The following is a 15,848-nucleotide window of genomic DNA, read 5'->3' as shown; positions in this document are numbered from 1 at the left end:
AGCTTTTAGATTTGGGTAATGCCGAACTGGAGAAAATATGCTTGTTTAAAGTGGGGGTTAAGAGGTTAGCCATAGCTGCCCAGGAGTTGTCTCATGGAAGCGTGGCTGCCCATCTGTGTCACGGGGCACTCTGACCACCGCCAACAACATTCATAGTCAGCATGAAGTGTCTTGCCAAGGACACAGCAACAGCACCAAGCAAACCTGAATTTTACCTGCCGACCACTGAGCTGGATTTTCTGTTGCTTTAATTGTATTGATTTGATTTGTGCACTTCTCTGTGCAGGATATATTGTGAAGACAAGAACAGTTTCCTGCAGGACTGTGAAGACGACGGAGAGACAGCCGCGGGAGGCAGATTACTCCATTTACTACAGGTTATCTATTCCCTGACAGTACTCTTTAAAATGCCGTGCTTGCTTTGCTCTCTACTTGTTTACTGCTTGGAAAAAAAGTACACCAAATCGCTTTACCTTTAAAAACACCAATGTATTTCTACTGGCCAGTGCAACAGTTTTGAAAAAGTTTTGATTGATTTTGAGCCCTGCTGACTATAAAACACTCCACGAGTGCTGCAGAGAACACTTCACCCTTTCCAAACTTTTATAGATATTCCTGTTGCAGGGCCATTCAACACGAAGCAAAAACTGGATAAAAGTACAATGTTTTCTCCGTCAACACAAGCACATGTGAGATGTTATTTTAAAAAAACTTCCACGATTCAAGCACAGGTTTTATAGGACTTATTAATCTATCAAGTGTGTCAACTAATGATGAGGTTTAATATACTGTAATATGTAGATTTTTTGGGGCATATTGTGCAATCCTTCGCAGACACTTAAGATGAATAAAGTTACTTTTAAGCTCAGAGAGACGAGGGTGAGCATCCCAACACTTTATTTATTTTGTGTTGATTGTTGAATGATTATAATTAGGAGATTACCTAATTTTCCTACCAAAGTTGACACCGAATCTACTCCCTTTGATATATATAAGATTCTACTTGCTGACTGCTTGCTCAACAATCTGCTCTTTTTGACAGAACGTAGTATAGAAAATTGACAGAGCTTGCAGCATAACGGAGGACCTATACCTGTACACAAGTCATGGCCCTACACATAAAGCCTCCACATATTTTTATAAATCACCCATTTTTCCCTCCAAGATGTGAGGCTATGTGACAGATTACTGTGTTATCGGCTTTGAGCTCCACATCACAACAACAAAGCAGAAAAGCCGCGGCGGCAGTTGACATGGAAACATTCCCCTGTGATGTGACGGAAACCAAAGACCAAAAAGCAGTGCAAGCGTCGCTGCAATTAGAGAAAGAATGTATAATGTGCGTCTACGAAAATGTGTTTTCTTGCTAACGAAGCCAGACTTTTCATACTTGTTAGTTGCCTTTTGAAGTCAATTGTTTGTTTAGCGGTGAGTGTCATATAGATGTCACAAATTTCCCTTGAGTCTTGCGGAGACATACAGTAATGTGTGAAAGATTGGACATGTTTGTAAGAAGGCTGGGATTGAAGCTTCTATTTATGTGCATTGCTATAAAAATACACCCAAATAATCAAATAACAAAAGACAAAAGACATGAACAGAGTCTAAAGAGAGAAAGACACTGGTCCTGTCTCGCGCCTAACCAGATACAGGGAGAACATGGTACCTCCACGCCAGGGCTGGACTGGCAGAAAAAATCGGGCCAGGACTTTTGGGTCAAGACCGGTCATATTCAATGCAATAGTCGAGGTGATGAGCAAAACAATAAGCCCTTTGCTTGAACTACAACAGTATAAGCTACGAATCGAGGACAAGAGCTGCATGTTGTTTCTGCCGAATTCAAGCTAGCCCCTCATAGCACTCAACACTTTAATCTTTTTATTTACAACTTGAAGGAACTTTTGTAAAATGACTTAACAATCTTAAAATGTGCGTTCCGTTAATGAAGTTCCTCTCGCAACTGCAACACTAATAATCTACAGTTTTTGTAGATTGAAGATGAAATGGTAAAACTCACCACGGAGTTAGAGAGGTGTGTTGTGAAAATAGAACTCCCAAAAAGGCCAAACATTGTAAATCCTTTCAATGGAAACTAGAAGACAGAGTCACCTGACAACTCCCAGCATGCACTTCTTTGCAAACATTTGTCTAAAATGTATAAAAAATAGCGGTCTAAGGTTCTGTGGGTCCTGGAGGGTGTTACAATAAACTATTTTCTCTTATATTCGCAATGTGAGGGGCATGAGTGTTATGTCCGAGAGACCCATTGCTCATTATACGAGATTATCTGTGAACCATAACTCAAGAAAGAGCCACCAGAAGGGTATAAAAGGCATCACATCCCTCTATTGGAAGAGTTGTGCAATTGTATCTATGTGATGATAGAGATTCTAATGGTTTCTCTCGCTAATTGTGGGCCGGTGTAAGGTTAAATGGGCCTTTTCTCGATCTGACTGGCCCAACCGGCCCAAAAGTACGTCGGTCCACCGGGAAAACTCACAAATCTCCCGATGGCCAGTCCAGCCCTGCTCCACGCTGAAAAGTCCTACACTGCGTGGGCACCTATCTCTGACCGGAAGCGAGCGTTTAATGAGAATAGTGCTCTGTAAATTTGGACCATTTACCGATTGTGTTGATTTCTATTTTTCTAGATCCTCACCAAAATGCATATATTCACTAAAACACAGTTGGGGTATTTTAATCTCTTAACTCCCACCTGAACGAAGCACCTTTTCTCCAGTTCGGTCAAAGCCTCAAAATAGCGACAGAAATGAGGTTGAAAATCCAACAAAAAAGCCACAAAAACATAATAAACAAGCGACAAAACATGATTTAAAAGTGTCGGAAAAGCAAAAAAAATCATTATTTGAATTACTATTTGAATCAGTTCTAAAAATGTAATTAAAAACTTGTATTATCTTGTATTGTTACATTATTGATGTAAGTCCAAAAAGATGCAATTATGATCAATACTAGTATGGACCACTATAAACCTGTTCCTGAAATGCACAGGGTTGTTGGTTTAATGCCCCTGCATGTTTAAAATGTGCACAGTGACTCGAATGTTTGTTTTAACCTCTTAACCCCCGTCTTCACCAAGCGCATTTTCTTCAGTTCGGCTTTACCCAAATCTGAAAGCCAGTGTGACGCCTCATTTGAAAGTTAAGACCTTTCTAGATTTCTAGAAAGGGGTTACCCATCTCCCTGGATTGAGAAGGCATATGATCTGACTCTGAATAAAACATGTTCGGAACTGTTAAAAAAGACTGAAAAGAAGAAAAAACTGTTCTCTGTCACCTGCATAACTCACTCTGCTGCCATAAAGGACACTTTTAAAAAATATTGGCACATTTTAACATCCGACCCTGAACTCTCCACTTCCTTCCTTTTTGTCAATAGGAGGGGAAAAAATTTAAAAGACTATTTGGTCCGTGCCGATGTCAGTCCCAAAGTCACATCTACCCAGACATTATTGACACCTATACCTAATGGGAATTACAGATGTGGGAGTTGTGCACAATGTAACAACACTTATAAAACCTCTTTCTTCCAGCATCCCCACAGTGGTTTGCCGTGTTTTTGCATCTTTTTTGTCTGTTTTTGTCACTTTTATTTGTGTTATTGTACACGTGTTTATTGTGTTTTGTTGCTCATTTGTCGCTCATTTGCCACTTTTTTGTTGTATTTTAATCCTCGTTTTCGTTGCTGTTTTAACGATTTGATCAAGAAGCTTTTAGATCACTACAAAAAGTAAATATAAAGTATTGGCTTAAATGACTTGAGCTGAGGAAATATATCTCGTTTTGAGGGGTTTTCACTCATTTAGACCTTTTTCCTGATCTGACCAAGATTATTTTGCTAGTTTGATGACATTTCAGAGTGGTTCTATGGTAAAACTCGCTTGAAATAAGAAAGTAAAACTGCCAATGGGACAAGACCATTTTTCTTGCTCCATTGGCAGAGAAACGTACTTGAAATAACGGTGAAATGTATTGAAACGAGTCAGAAACATCTCAGAACAAGTGAAATAATCTAGGTCAAATGCCCAACTAAATGTTAACTAGTCAAAAGAACTAGAATTTGGATTATTATGTTCAAGTTGAGACATCTAAACTAATCTAGTAAATGACTTTTTGCAGTGATTAAGGTCAAGCCAAACTGGAGAAAATGCGCTCGGTTTAGGTTAAGAGATTGAAACTAAAATGTGCAAATTCAATTGTAATAACGTAGCAATACAGCTGATTTTTCAGTTTTGTGCAGTCCTATGTTAAACGATTGGAGAGCGCTGTACAGCACGTAGTTCACAGCTAAACACTGTAGAACTCTGTACTCTGAGGAGGTTCAAAGCTTCGGGCAGAGCTCCCACTGCTCTGCCTGGAGCTGTGAATGAGAGAGTGATGGGTCTGTCCACGTGTCTCTAACCATCAGATAGACTGCCTTCAGTGTAGCTCCCGGTGAGGGCCGAGTCCGTTGAAACGGCCCCTCACAGCCCTGTGATGGTGCGGTCAATTATAGATGTGGAAGGTAAAGTGTATCTATGTTGCATTCACAGTGAGATTGTACGGCTTTATGTTCGAAATCAAACTATTGATTGCCACTATTGTACTTCATGGTCTCAGTCGGAAGAATTTTATATTCACTAAAAAAAAAAAAAGAACAACAAACAAACTGCAGTGCTACTCGCAGAAAACATGCTTAAAATGTTCAACACCTTTTTGACAAAGCAAACCCTGGATTTGTGATGTCGCCCAATTACCTTGAGCCTTGTTGTCAGCTTACGGCTTATCCGTTTGGAGTACAAACCGCTGGTGTGTTGCCTGGAGTGTGGCAGCCGGGACTGTAGTGTTGCAAAACAAGAGATAATTGAAAAATGACAAAATGCACCTAAACCGGTTTTCACGATTGTTGTATTTTATGCAAGCTGTTGTAAGATCAAATAGAAGAAATTAGAGTTGACAGACTTTGAGATTCTTCCACTCCTAATGTCCCAGTCTACAAAGGCTCTCGACTTAAGCCCTCCAGATGGATTGTCAAACACGTACAGTGCATATGTACATCATCCGGCTTTGGCACATAACACTCGAGCAACTGTTGCCACAATACATTTTGAAAACTGGAAATCTTTGAGCTGAATAAATTTGTCCTTCTCCGTCGCTGGGGACATGGTTAGTTTGAGCAACATAATTTTATTACTGTCAAACAGGACCAAATTTGAAATTCATTTTACTAATCGAGTTAACAGGAAGCCTCCTAATGAGCCTAAGATAGATGGGTTCTTTTTTGGCTGGGTATTTCATTAATTCCTTTGAGCTGTTTGACTCATTACACAGCATTTATCGGCATCACTTGTCCGTGAATTTAGGAGTCCCAAATGAGACCGTTAAATGTTATGACCTATTGGGTATTTAATCACTTGGATACATTGGGTTCAAGAAATAGAATGATAATATTCTTATCATTCTATGTAATTCTGTGATTACGGTGAAGCCTGATACTTGAAGTGCTCTTTTTGTCCATCATAAAATGTTCCCTGGGGATTATTAAAATGCTGTACATTCTTGTATCATGGGCAGTGAATCTTCAAAAGCAACACAGCTACAGTGGGAGGAAAAAGGGGGGTACATCATGTGGAATTTCCTGCATTTCTGCCTAAATTGGTCACTAAATGTGGTCCGATCTTTATTAAAATCACAAGAATGATTAAACAGTGTCTGCTCAAACTAATGCCACCCAAACATTCACATTTTATCATATTTTTATTGGCCATGACATGTAAACATTAGCAGGAGAGGGAGGAATAAGTGAGTACACCGTCTGAATCTCGCTGAATTGCAGCAGTTTTGTAAAGAGGAATGGTCCAAGATTCATCCTGATCATTGAGAGCTTCTAATCTGCAAATACAGAAAATCAGTTACTGCTGCAAAAGAAGGATCAGCCATTTAATACAGGGGTGTACTCAGATTTTTCTGCAAAATATTGTGATAAACTTGTGAATACATTTTTCTATTGATGATAGCACGTTGTCCATAACCTGGCTAACGCCAGACTGCTGTGTGCGCTCGAATCATTTCGAACTGCACAGCAGCCTGGGGACCATGGCCGAAATTTTCGCATGGATTTGGATATACGGAAGCTTGTAGTTTATTTACGGATCAAACATGACAGCAACAGACGCGACGCTATTTTTCGATCAAGCTTTAGGCCGTGTTTTAAATCGTTTAGCTCGAAAGTTTACAGCGGGTACGTCTTACGTCATCAGATACGATGATACGATTGGCTATGAGTACGTGCAGACGCATGATAGACATTCGTAGCGCCCAATAAACGGCTTTGGACAAGAAAATGAATTGGTGCTTCCCAGACTAAATATCACTAGTGATTTTAGTCTGGCGTTAGCCAGGCTACGTTGTCCAGTCCCTGAGGCAACAAAACAGCCCCACACCATGATGCTCCTGCACCAGACTTCACAGTGGGGATAGGGTTTTGATGATGGTGCTGTTCCATTTTTCCTCCACACATGACGTTGTGTGTTCCTCCTAAAATGTTCAACTGTGGGTTTATCAGTCCACTGAATATTTTGCCACTAGTGCTGTGGAGCATCCAAGAGCTCTTTCGCAAACCAAAGTTTAATAGTTTGGGAGGAACACACAATGTCAAGTGTGGAGGAAGAATGTAACAGCACCAACATCAAAACCCTATGCTCACTTTGAAGTCTGGTGCAGGAGCATCATGGTTGGGGCTGTTTTATTGCCTCAGGGCCTGGACAGCGTGCTATTGTCAATAGAAAAAATAATTCACCAGTTTCTAAAGATATTTTGCTGATAAACTTGAGAGATTCACAGCATGTGAATAAGTGAGTGCACCTCTGTATTAAATAGCTGATCCTTCTTCTGTAGCAATAACTGCTTTTCTGTAACTTTGCAGATTAGACGCTCTCAACGATCAGGATGAATGTTGGACCATTCCTTTTTACAAAAGTGCTGCAGTTCAGCGAGATTCAGGGGGTTTACTTACTTATTCATCCCTGCCCTATGAATGTTTACATGTTATGGCCAATAAAAATATGATCAAATGTAAATGTTTGGGTGGTATTAGTTCAAGCAGCCATTGTTTAATCATTCTTGTGATTTTAGTAAAGATCAGACCACATGTGGTGACCAGTTTAGGCAGAAATGCAAGAAATTCCACACAGTGTACTCACTTTCCCCCCCACTATATGATTGAGAGCTATGGCTCTATATAGGAATGCAAATTATGTCGCAAGATAAGCCAAATGAGTGTCAACCTTAAGTTAAGTGCTTTATCTTCTAAATGATTTTGGTGTCTGCTACATAAAACAGAAAAGGTTCTGAAAACTTTCTGAACCCACTGTTTGATGACAATTTGTAAGCTATAGTGAGATTTATTGCACCTATCTTTGGAAAAAACTCCACTTGGTTCGTACTTACGTAAATCCTTGTGTCACCCGTTTCTGCAGCTGTCACTTTCGGTTTGATTCGTGCGAGCGTTGTCAGATGGCGCCGTGAGTCAGTCGCTCCCACATCGCAGAAACAGCGTGCCTTTGTCCACCGTGTTTTTTGTTTTGAATTGGGACCAGATGAAGTGTGACGAGAGGGCGATCCTCCTCCGCTGTCTCTCGCGCTTAACGTTTCTTAATGAGGTCGAAGTTCCATATCATTCAAAATATTTTGACAGTGGACCGAATGGGAATGGGATCTCTAACCTGTAGCTCTACATTTTTCTACATTTTATCAGTCCTGTTTTAGAAGCATTTCCATTTTGTACTGGACATGGTCTGAACACTCTGCCCACATTGAAGTAAATATAGTACCATTAATAGGACAGCAAACTATTTTATCTTGGCTACTAGTTTTCTCCAGGGTGAACTCTACTTAAAGGGGCTATATCCTGCTATTTTAGCCATTCCAAAGTTAAGTATAGGCATTTATATGATATATTGTACCTCTACCATTATGGAGCACTCATTTTTGTGATAAATATAAGTGTTTTCTGGAGGTATTTTTCGAACCCGGAAGACACAACGCTTCGATTCAGTTAACTCCGCCCCCTCTCTCCGCGCATACAACTTTACCGTAATATAAATAAACAACAATAAGTGAAGTTACTTCACGATGCAGTTATACGGAGTTGACATCTGCAACACAGCTTCATAAATGGCTAACACACAAGCTAATATGCTAACACACAAGCTAATATGCTAACCCGCGTTTGGACTGACCATCTGCTCCATCGCTGTTTACATTGTGGGACTCACGTTGGTTATAAAAGTTAATCCACTTTGATTCTGGCGAAGGTTCCCCAAACATCCATCAGTGACAGTCACAGAAAAACAATATTTTGGTGATAGTCGCTGAATCCCGGAGAAAAAAACAGCTGAGTGGCCTCTTCCTGAAAAGGGTTGAATATAAACTCCTCGTCCTCGTAGCCAAACGCGCTTCTTTTTCTCCGTCCGTGACATTATCGTTAGTTAAGAATAAAGAACAGGTGTGTCCAGAGTAGGTAACGAGCTCCATCTTCACAGCTGCAGCGCAAACATGACTGATCTGTTCAGACGCTCAGGGGATGTGTTTGTTTTGGCCACAGCTGACCTGGAAGCACCTCGGGCACATCCTTTTTTTTATTTTTTTTATTTTTTTTTTCATTTTTTACTCTTTGTTTCTCTCTTACGACAGAAATAATGAAAAAGCTGTTTTACAAATTAAAATCAGGCCGTAAGCATAGAATTAAGACATTACATTACAGAAGTCGAGCACTTCCGTTCCGCTGTTACGACACAACTGAACACTCAGTCGTTCACCAGGAGAGGGAGGAGCAGCTGCTCAGAGAGCAGGATTCAGGAGGATTGTGGAGAGCTGCGTGAATGAAGCCACAAACCACTCTGGGGGTGTTTTTGATAAGGAAATAGCATAACAACATGGCTAAAAGCTCCAAAAAGTCGATTTTGCATGATATAGGACCTTTAAGTCATACAGTTAGTAAGTATCATCAGCTTTAATAGCTCTCTGTCATTGTCACGTAAAAGCTCACGCGATATGTAAGATTAGAGACTCCTGACCTGCCCAGGACATACTGTGGAAGACAAGCACTCAGCACTGTACCAGCGATTGAGTCTGGTGACCGTGGCATCAACTGCATTTCAGCAGTGGTACATATGCAAGCAAACAGGAAGCGGTGTTAACCAATCAGCGAAGGGCATGCGTCTGCCGTTGATGCGATGTTATTAGCGGTTCTGCGTTAATCGCACAGGATTATGAATCATGAAACTCACCTACTGTCGATGTATTTTTGGTAATTTACTGCCAATTGGAAAAAAGCTCTCTCTCCCGTGCGCCGTAGATTGTTATTGAGGGGACTTCTGCGCCCCGTGAGTGACACTGCTCGCGAACAACATGTGACTGTAAATAAACAAATCTGATTGCACAGGTTCGTTTGAGGTTTCTGATGCCGCCAGCAAGGACGTGGGTCCCAGACTGATGTCTCTCTGCATGAAAAAATATAGAGGGGTATCATTCTGGTCTCACTGGGCTAGACCTCACTGCCAAATCACATTGCCAATCACACTCTAGAGCAGGTATGAGAAAGCTCTTTCATGCAAGGGCCACATTGGGTTTTTGAACTCTGCACTTTTTCGCAGTTGCTCTTCAAGGATCCAGGTACAAAAATTGAAGCGTGAGAGGAAGAAGGTGATCTGAGTTTTCTGCGTTTTTCGACCACACGCATGGTCTTTGTGCAAATAGAAATGTTTCAAATTATTAAGTTGTTCTCAGATGTTTTCTCGACTGCAATCGAGAAAACACACCAGATAGCGGCGGTTATGTATTATCTTTCTTTAGGTAGAGAAATATTTGTGGTTTTCACCCTTTTAAGTCGGTGTGTATTGGGCTTGATTATGTTTTTGCGGGCTGAATTGAAAGACTAGGTGGGCCACATTTGGCCCCCGGGCCTTAGATTTCCCACCTCTGTTCTATAGCAATGGTTCTCAACTGGTGGGTCACAGAACCGCTTTAAGTGGGTCGCGCCATTCATAGAGAACATTCCTTCAATATTAAAGGCACTTTACCTGTTTTTTTTCTAGTAGTGGAACCAATTTAGTTTTGTCCTCCTTCAGTGTATTGTCAGGCATTTGTCGGATAAAACACTGTCCCTCTAATTACAAAGCATTTGTATCAATTTCATGAACTCTCAGGCGAGTTTTCTAACATTTCTGTGACAATGAACCTGAAAAGTGACCCCTGCAATTTATGAAATGTACCTACAAACTCGGGATATTACAAATGTATTATGTTGGAAAAGTTATGAATGAGTTTGGATCACAATTAACATTAATTTAGTGGCTTTCTGTTTCATTGTTTGTATTTAAAATCACGTCTAGGGCCTTTAATGCACAGAAAAAGTATAGAATTGAGTCTGTTAAAACTACTGTTATTGGGTTGTTTTTATCATAATTTCAGCATTTTTGTCTTAATGCCTATTCAACAATATTTCTTGAGAAAAAGAGACTATTGCACATTATATTGTTAGCCTAACTCTAAGTTTTAATATTAACTATTCCAGATTTACATTTGATTTATTTCAAGGATAGCCCCGTTGAGATGAACCATCTCTTTTTCAAGGAGGATCCACTTAATGTGTGTAGATTTTTTTCAAAAATTGATAAAATATGATGCCATTTTCAACACACAGTTCAAATGCAGAGAGCAAATTTCCTGTAGGGACAGTGAAGTGCAGTGAAGTGTACTTTATTCTGATTATTGGATGTTATTTCACTCACTCTTCGCCTTTAGTGCTAGTTCATTCAGAGGAGGAGGACTGCATTGATCCGGACCAGTGTCTTACCCTGATATCTCCCAACATGAGAGCAGCATGTCCCGGCCGTGAACCAGCCTCCAAATCACGACGTCGTCTCTCTGCTTTTTGTTCTTGCTTCACACTTGGCACCCAAATCCTTTGCTTCTTGCGCGCCTTTCTTACCAGCTCTCATACCCGGGGCCGTATAATCGGGTCAGTGTTGCAGCTCGCTGACCTGCCGTGACTCTGGTGATACTATCAGTCTCATTGCTCCGGCTAACACGGTGATTAATCTTCTACCAGCAATCTACAAGAAGAGCTCCCATTCTTAATCTATTCTTCCCCTAATCTCATTCCTGTCCACAGCCCTCTGCTCATTTAGACTTGGGACGTTTTTTTTCTTCTTCTTTTTTCCGGAGCATGAGCAGGGGTAATGCGATGAATAAAAGAAAGATTTGCCTAATAGGGTGATGGATTTCTGCCTTGAATTACCTGGCTTCAAAAGGATATTATTTTCTTGCTCTTAAATACTTGCATCATTCCTCGTGTAATGTTGTCAAACTCACAGATCAGTATGCAGAAAGTGTAAAGCTGAAGTTGGTGTCACATTGAAAAACATCACAGAGCGGTTGTAGAGCAGGGGTATCAAAGATCAAAGGTCTGTTAAAGTGCTCTAGAAATGTGAAAAATACAGTAAATTCCTTTAAAACTTCTTAGCAGAACACACATTTAGGCCATGATGTACTACACTGGTATTTGTAGAAAGTGGTGCTTTACTTTAGGGACGGCCCTTGGTCTTTTGACGACGAAGAAAAGTAGCCCTCCACCAAACTTGCCTACCTCTGCTGTAGATAAATGTTGCCAGTTAAGTCTGTTTAGAGTTTAGAGAAAATATATCCCGTAATTTCCGGATCATAACTTTTTTTTTAAAATAGAGGGGTAAACCTCAAGATTTCATAAATCTACATTATACAAATATGATAATAATAATAATAATAGATTTTCAAAGCGGGTTTCCAATTACTTACCCTAACTGTAAAAAGGTGTCAGGGCCTCATGACGATTCTTTTGTTTTTTAGTAGTTCACCCTCAGCCTATTACACTTGTTCCAGTCCAATTTGGTCTCATTGCCCAAAAACTTTCCTTTCAGACCTGTTTAGGTTGAAAGACAATGACACACACAATACTTTGGTGCAAAATATTGTGACATCATGTGGATGATGCTGATATTTTTTCTTCAAACATTAAACATCTTCTAAAGAGAAGAATGTTGAAAGGTTGCTATTGATTTTTTTTTATACCATATTCACTTTTTGGCAGCTACTCCTTTCTTCTACTTTCTGAAACAGCAGGACTCAGAGCATTCCTGCCAAGTTTGGTAATTGTACAACATTGTTGTTTTTTCCTTAATCTGCTTTGCTGCTTCTGAACTTGAGCCAGGAGCTTTTTTCTGTAAACGTTATTGTCCTCTGAATTTGGCCCATCCTTCGACCAGTGCCTCAGGCCAACCTGTCAGGAGCGGGTACCGTCGCCTGATATTAAACTGTGATCTTGGTGAGGAGTACCAACTGGAGGATAATGTCTGCATGGCCTGGCCCCCCAGTACCTGTGTGACCTCCTTATTCCCTATGTCCCCTCTCGCTTACTGAGGCCAGCAGATCAGGCTCTACTGGTGGTTCCTAAGACTAAGAAAAGGCTGAGAGGTGATTGTGCTTTTTCGGTGGCTGGTCCTAAACTTTGGAATGATCTGCCTTTGAATATCAGACTGACTGATTCGCTTCCTGCTTTTAAATCTCTCCTGAAAACACATTTCTTTCCATTTGGCTTTTGACCCCCTGGGGAGTTGACTTTTACTGTACTCTGCCTTATCTTTACTCATGTAATTGTATTATGTTTTGTGTAAAGCCCTTTGTTCGACTATGTTGTTTTTAAAGCGCTCTATAAATAAAGTTGGATTGGATTGGATAAGCCTATACGACGCATGTTTCGGGGTTGATGTGCATGATACCCAGATTATAAACACCCAAACAGAACATGCAAAGTCCACACTCTATCCTAGGCTCCTCTTGCTTTGAGTTGAGTGCTTTTACAGCTGTGCCACTCAGTCACTTGTCCAATCATTAATCAATTCTTCGATCTCATTTTGGCCCACGGTCGTCTGCTCATCTAGAGTTTTTTTGCCGACGCATGAGCAAGTCGAATGCGCTGCATTAAAAAAAGCTCTCTTTAATAGTGTTGGCAGCGTTGGTCGGATGAGACTGATTCCGCCCCTGATCTACGGTTCACTTTAATACAGCGTAGAATGGGACTTGGAGTCAGCGTGCGTAAGGATTTGTCTCATTTTATAAGCCTGTATCTTGTACTTAGAGCGGCATAATTACCCGAAGTGAGGTTAGAGAGGATGATGGTCACGAAGCTTTGTTCAAGCAAGTTAGGTACATAGCTGAATTTTAATTGTATTGACTAGACAGGATATGGAAATGAGATACCTTTAGAGATAATGGAATTCTATACGGATTAATGTGGCCGCACTTAAAAGGGAAGCATATGCTCGGAGCCTAAGTTTTCTGTCGAGGCAGCGATTGTTCACATTTCGCCGTTTACTTATATAGAAGGAGGCAATCGGCTTTTACGCGGCGATACGTCCTGTAGAATACATTTACTGAGACACTGGTTTTACATCAAACTCTGTGTGGGTGCAGTATGAAATATTAGATTGTATTAGGATCTTGGGTCTCAATGGTGACAGTCAATTTAAGTGAAAGTGCGTCTGAGCAAATAGAAGCTCAGTTACAGCGTGTGTTTAATGCCCAGTTGATCCTGCTTGATTTGTGACAAAGTAGATCCAGTTGGCCCACCCACATGATTTAGTATTTTTGATGAAAAACGACTTTGTTAAAGTTACGGTATGTGGAGTGTTTTGCAGATTTTATAAATATTATCTGTCTGTGTCTCGGGACATTTATCCAATCAGACAGCAGATTGAGCTCCACTCTCATTGTTGCCGAATCCTAAACTTTAAACCCGATTGGAAATAAACACAAAAGGTCTCTCTCTCACTTCCTCAATCCCAGTTCTTATTCTAATCAGTGCCAGTGCAGCCATCAGCCATTGAAGCACAGTGGCTGAACTCTGGAGGTTCTTAGCTATATTAGTCAAATATAAAAGATTACACGCTTGGCTGGAGCGGCCAGTACGGATACTTGATTCTGGTCAGGGAATCAGACACTGGATCTTTTAGCTCCTTTGAACATTTACTTCTGAACAGCAGGTAATTGTACAGAAATATTGGCAGATGACTGGTAGACAGATTGGATTTGTATACAGTATAGATACAGACGGCATCTCTGGAATCGCCCATATACGGTCATGTTTGAAAACAGTAAAGGGGGAAAACAATTTGGAAAAAAATCTAAACTTTCTCTAATTATTCAAAACATTCTTTAACAAGTGCTGAATTATGAATAGAGTTTTATACTAAATAAAGATACAAAGTCATGGAGAGGAGCAAAGTGGTTCAACAGCCCATAAATACATAAATAACGGAGAATATTATCGTGATGCTTCATGTTAGAATCGTGCTAATGCTAACGCTTTGGAGCTATAGGAATACATTGGGAGCGGCCAAAAGCCAACAATATCTTTGGTCTTTGTGCCTGACTGAGGGCACGCACAAAGACCAGACAGGTACGCATCAACTCGTCTAAGCTCAGGTAAGAGTATATCTCATTATGGAAAAACGGTGAACTATTCCTTTAACTACCTGAAATGAACTGTCCCAAGACCATGTTTGTTGAGGTCTGGAGATCATTGTTTCCAGAGAACATTATGGCTGCAACGTTTGCCATTTGCTGAATGTGACAAAATCCATATACTCCCTTATGTGGAGGAGTTACCCTTGAATCCCTACATGCTGAGGGCAACAAAAAATATATTTTTATTCATATTGCAGCCTGCTATCTACTATTCCCTTTATCTTAAAGATACAGTATTTGCACTTGACAAAAGCCCATTCATGTTGTGCCTCTGAGGTCTCTATTGCCACATTATTTGATCTGGAATTCCACTTATCGTCTGAGTTTTTCTTCCAACTCCTGTACAGCTATTCTTTCCCCGGTGCTCAAATAAAGAAATCTCTTCAAAGCCTGCCTCATCACTACAGCAGGCTGTGAATGACAGAAGCGGCTGAAAAATGCTCTACTCTTACTGCCCGTTGTGTGAATTTTTTGAATGGCTGGAAATAACTGCACACATCCAAGTGTTTGAGCCAGTCTTTGCGTGTTAAGCCTGTCTACATTTGTCACGCTTTTTGCCTCCACAGATTTTGGACGTGCGCAATGTCATGGTGGTCGTGTCCCGGTGGTACGGAGGAATATTGTTGGGGCCCGACCGCTTCAAACACATCAACAACTGCGCCAGAACCGTCCTGCAAGAGGAGGGGTACATAGGCTCGATGCTGGTGAGGAGTTATATTCGGATTATTGCATTGTCAACCTTTCACTGATGAGACATTTGTCAACCGTGACCCTATGATCGGCTTGGGATGGACCACCTGATATCTGGTAGTCAGAGGTGAAAGGTTTTTGTCAGTTTTACCTAAGTATTTTGTCTGAGGAAAAACATAAATAAAAGTTCTACTTCTTTAAATTTCACCCATCCTTCAATGCCGCTGGGGCAACCTGTAAGGAGCAGGGGGCTAGGCTGATTCACGCTATTAACCTGCGAAAGAACAGTTTTAACCCAAGATACCAACATCGTCTTGAGCAACACCAAGCGGAAGATCGGGCCGTATGTCTTTTGTGTCACTACTCATTTGTTGGATCAGCCCTGATTCATAAAATCAGTATATTGAAAGCAGTTAATATAATAAATATATACATAAAAATATTCTGTAAATATGTAAACACTAATAATATGACCCGGATACCATCTTTCTTTTTACTAAGTAACTCATGCCCCTAGAGGCCACAAGCGCCACTGCAGGTGTCGTAGCATTACACATTACACAATGGAGATAATTTTTTTCACTCAAACTTGTC

General features: G+C 40.6%; 1 protein-coding gene across 1 annotated transcript in view; it reads left to right on the top strand.

The window, feature by feature from the left end:
• Positions 1–15,848, top strand: part of impact (impact RWD domain protein) — a 51,909-nt gene that overhangs the window by 24,191 nt on the left and 11,870 nt on the right. The window contains exons 9-10 of the mRNA XM_079575190.1: positions 287–377; positions 15,131–15,268. Coding sequence (XP_079431316.1) covers positions 287–377; positions 15,131–15,268 — 229 coding nt within the window. The remainder of the gene's footprint in view (positions 1–286; positions 378–15,130; positions 15,269–15,848) is intronic.

Source organism: Gobius niger (genome assembly GCF_951799975.1).
Source record: "Gobius niger genome assembly, chromosome: 17".
In the NCBI taxonomy this organism is placed as follows: domain Eukaryota; kingdom Metazoa; phylum Chordata; class Actinopteri; order Gobiiformes; family Gobiidae; genus Gobius; species Gobius niger.
Note: the sequence above shows the minus strand (reverse complement) of the source record. Positions and strands in the feature narration are given on the sequence as shown.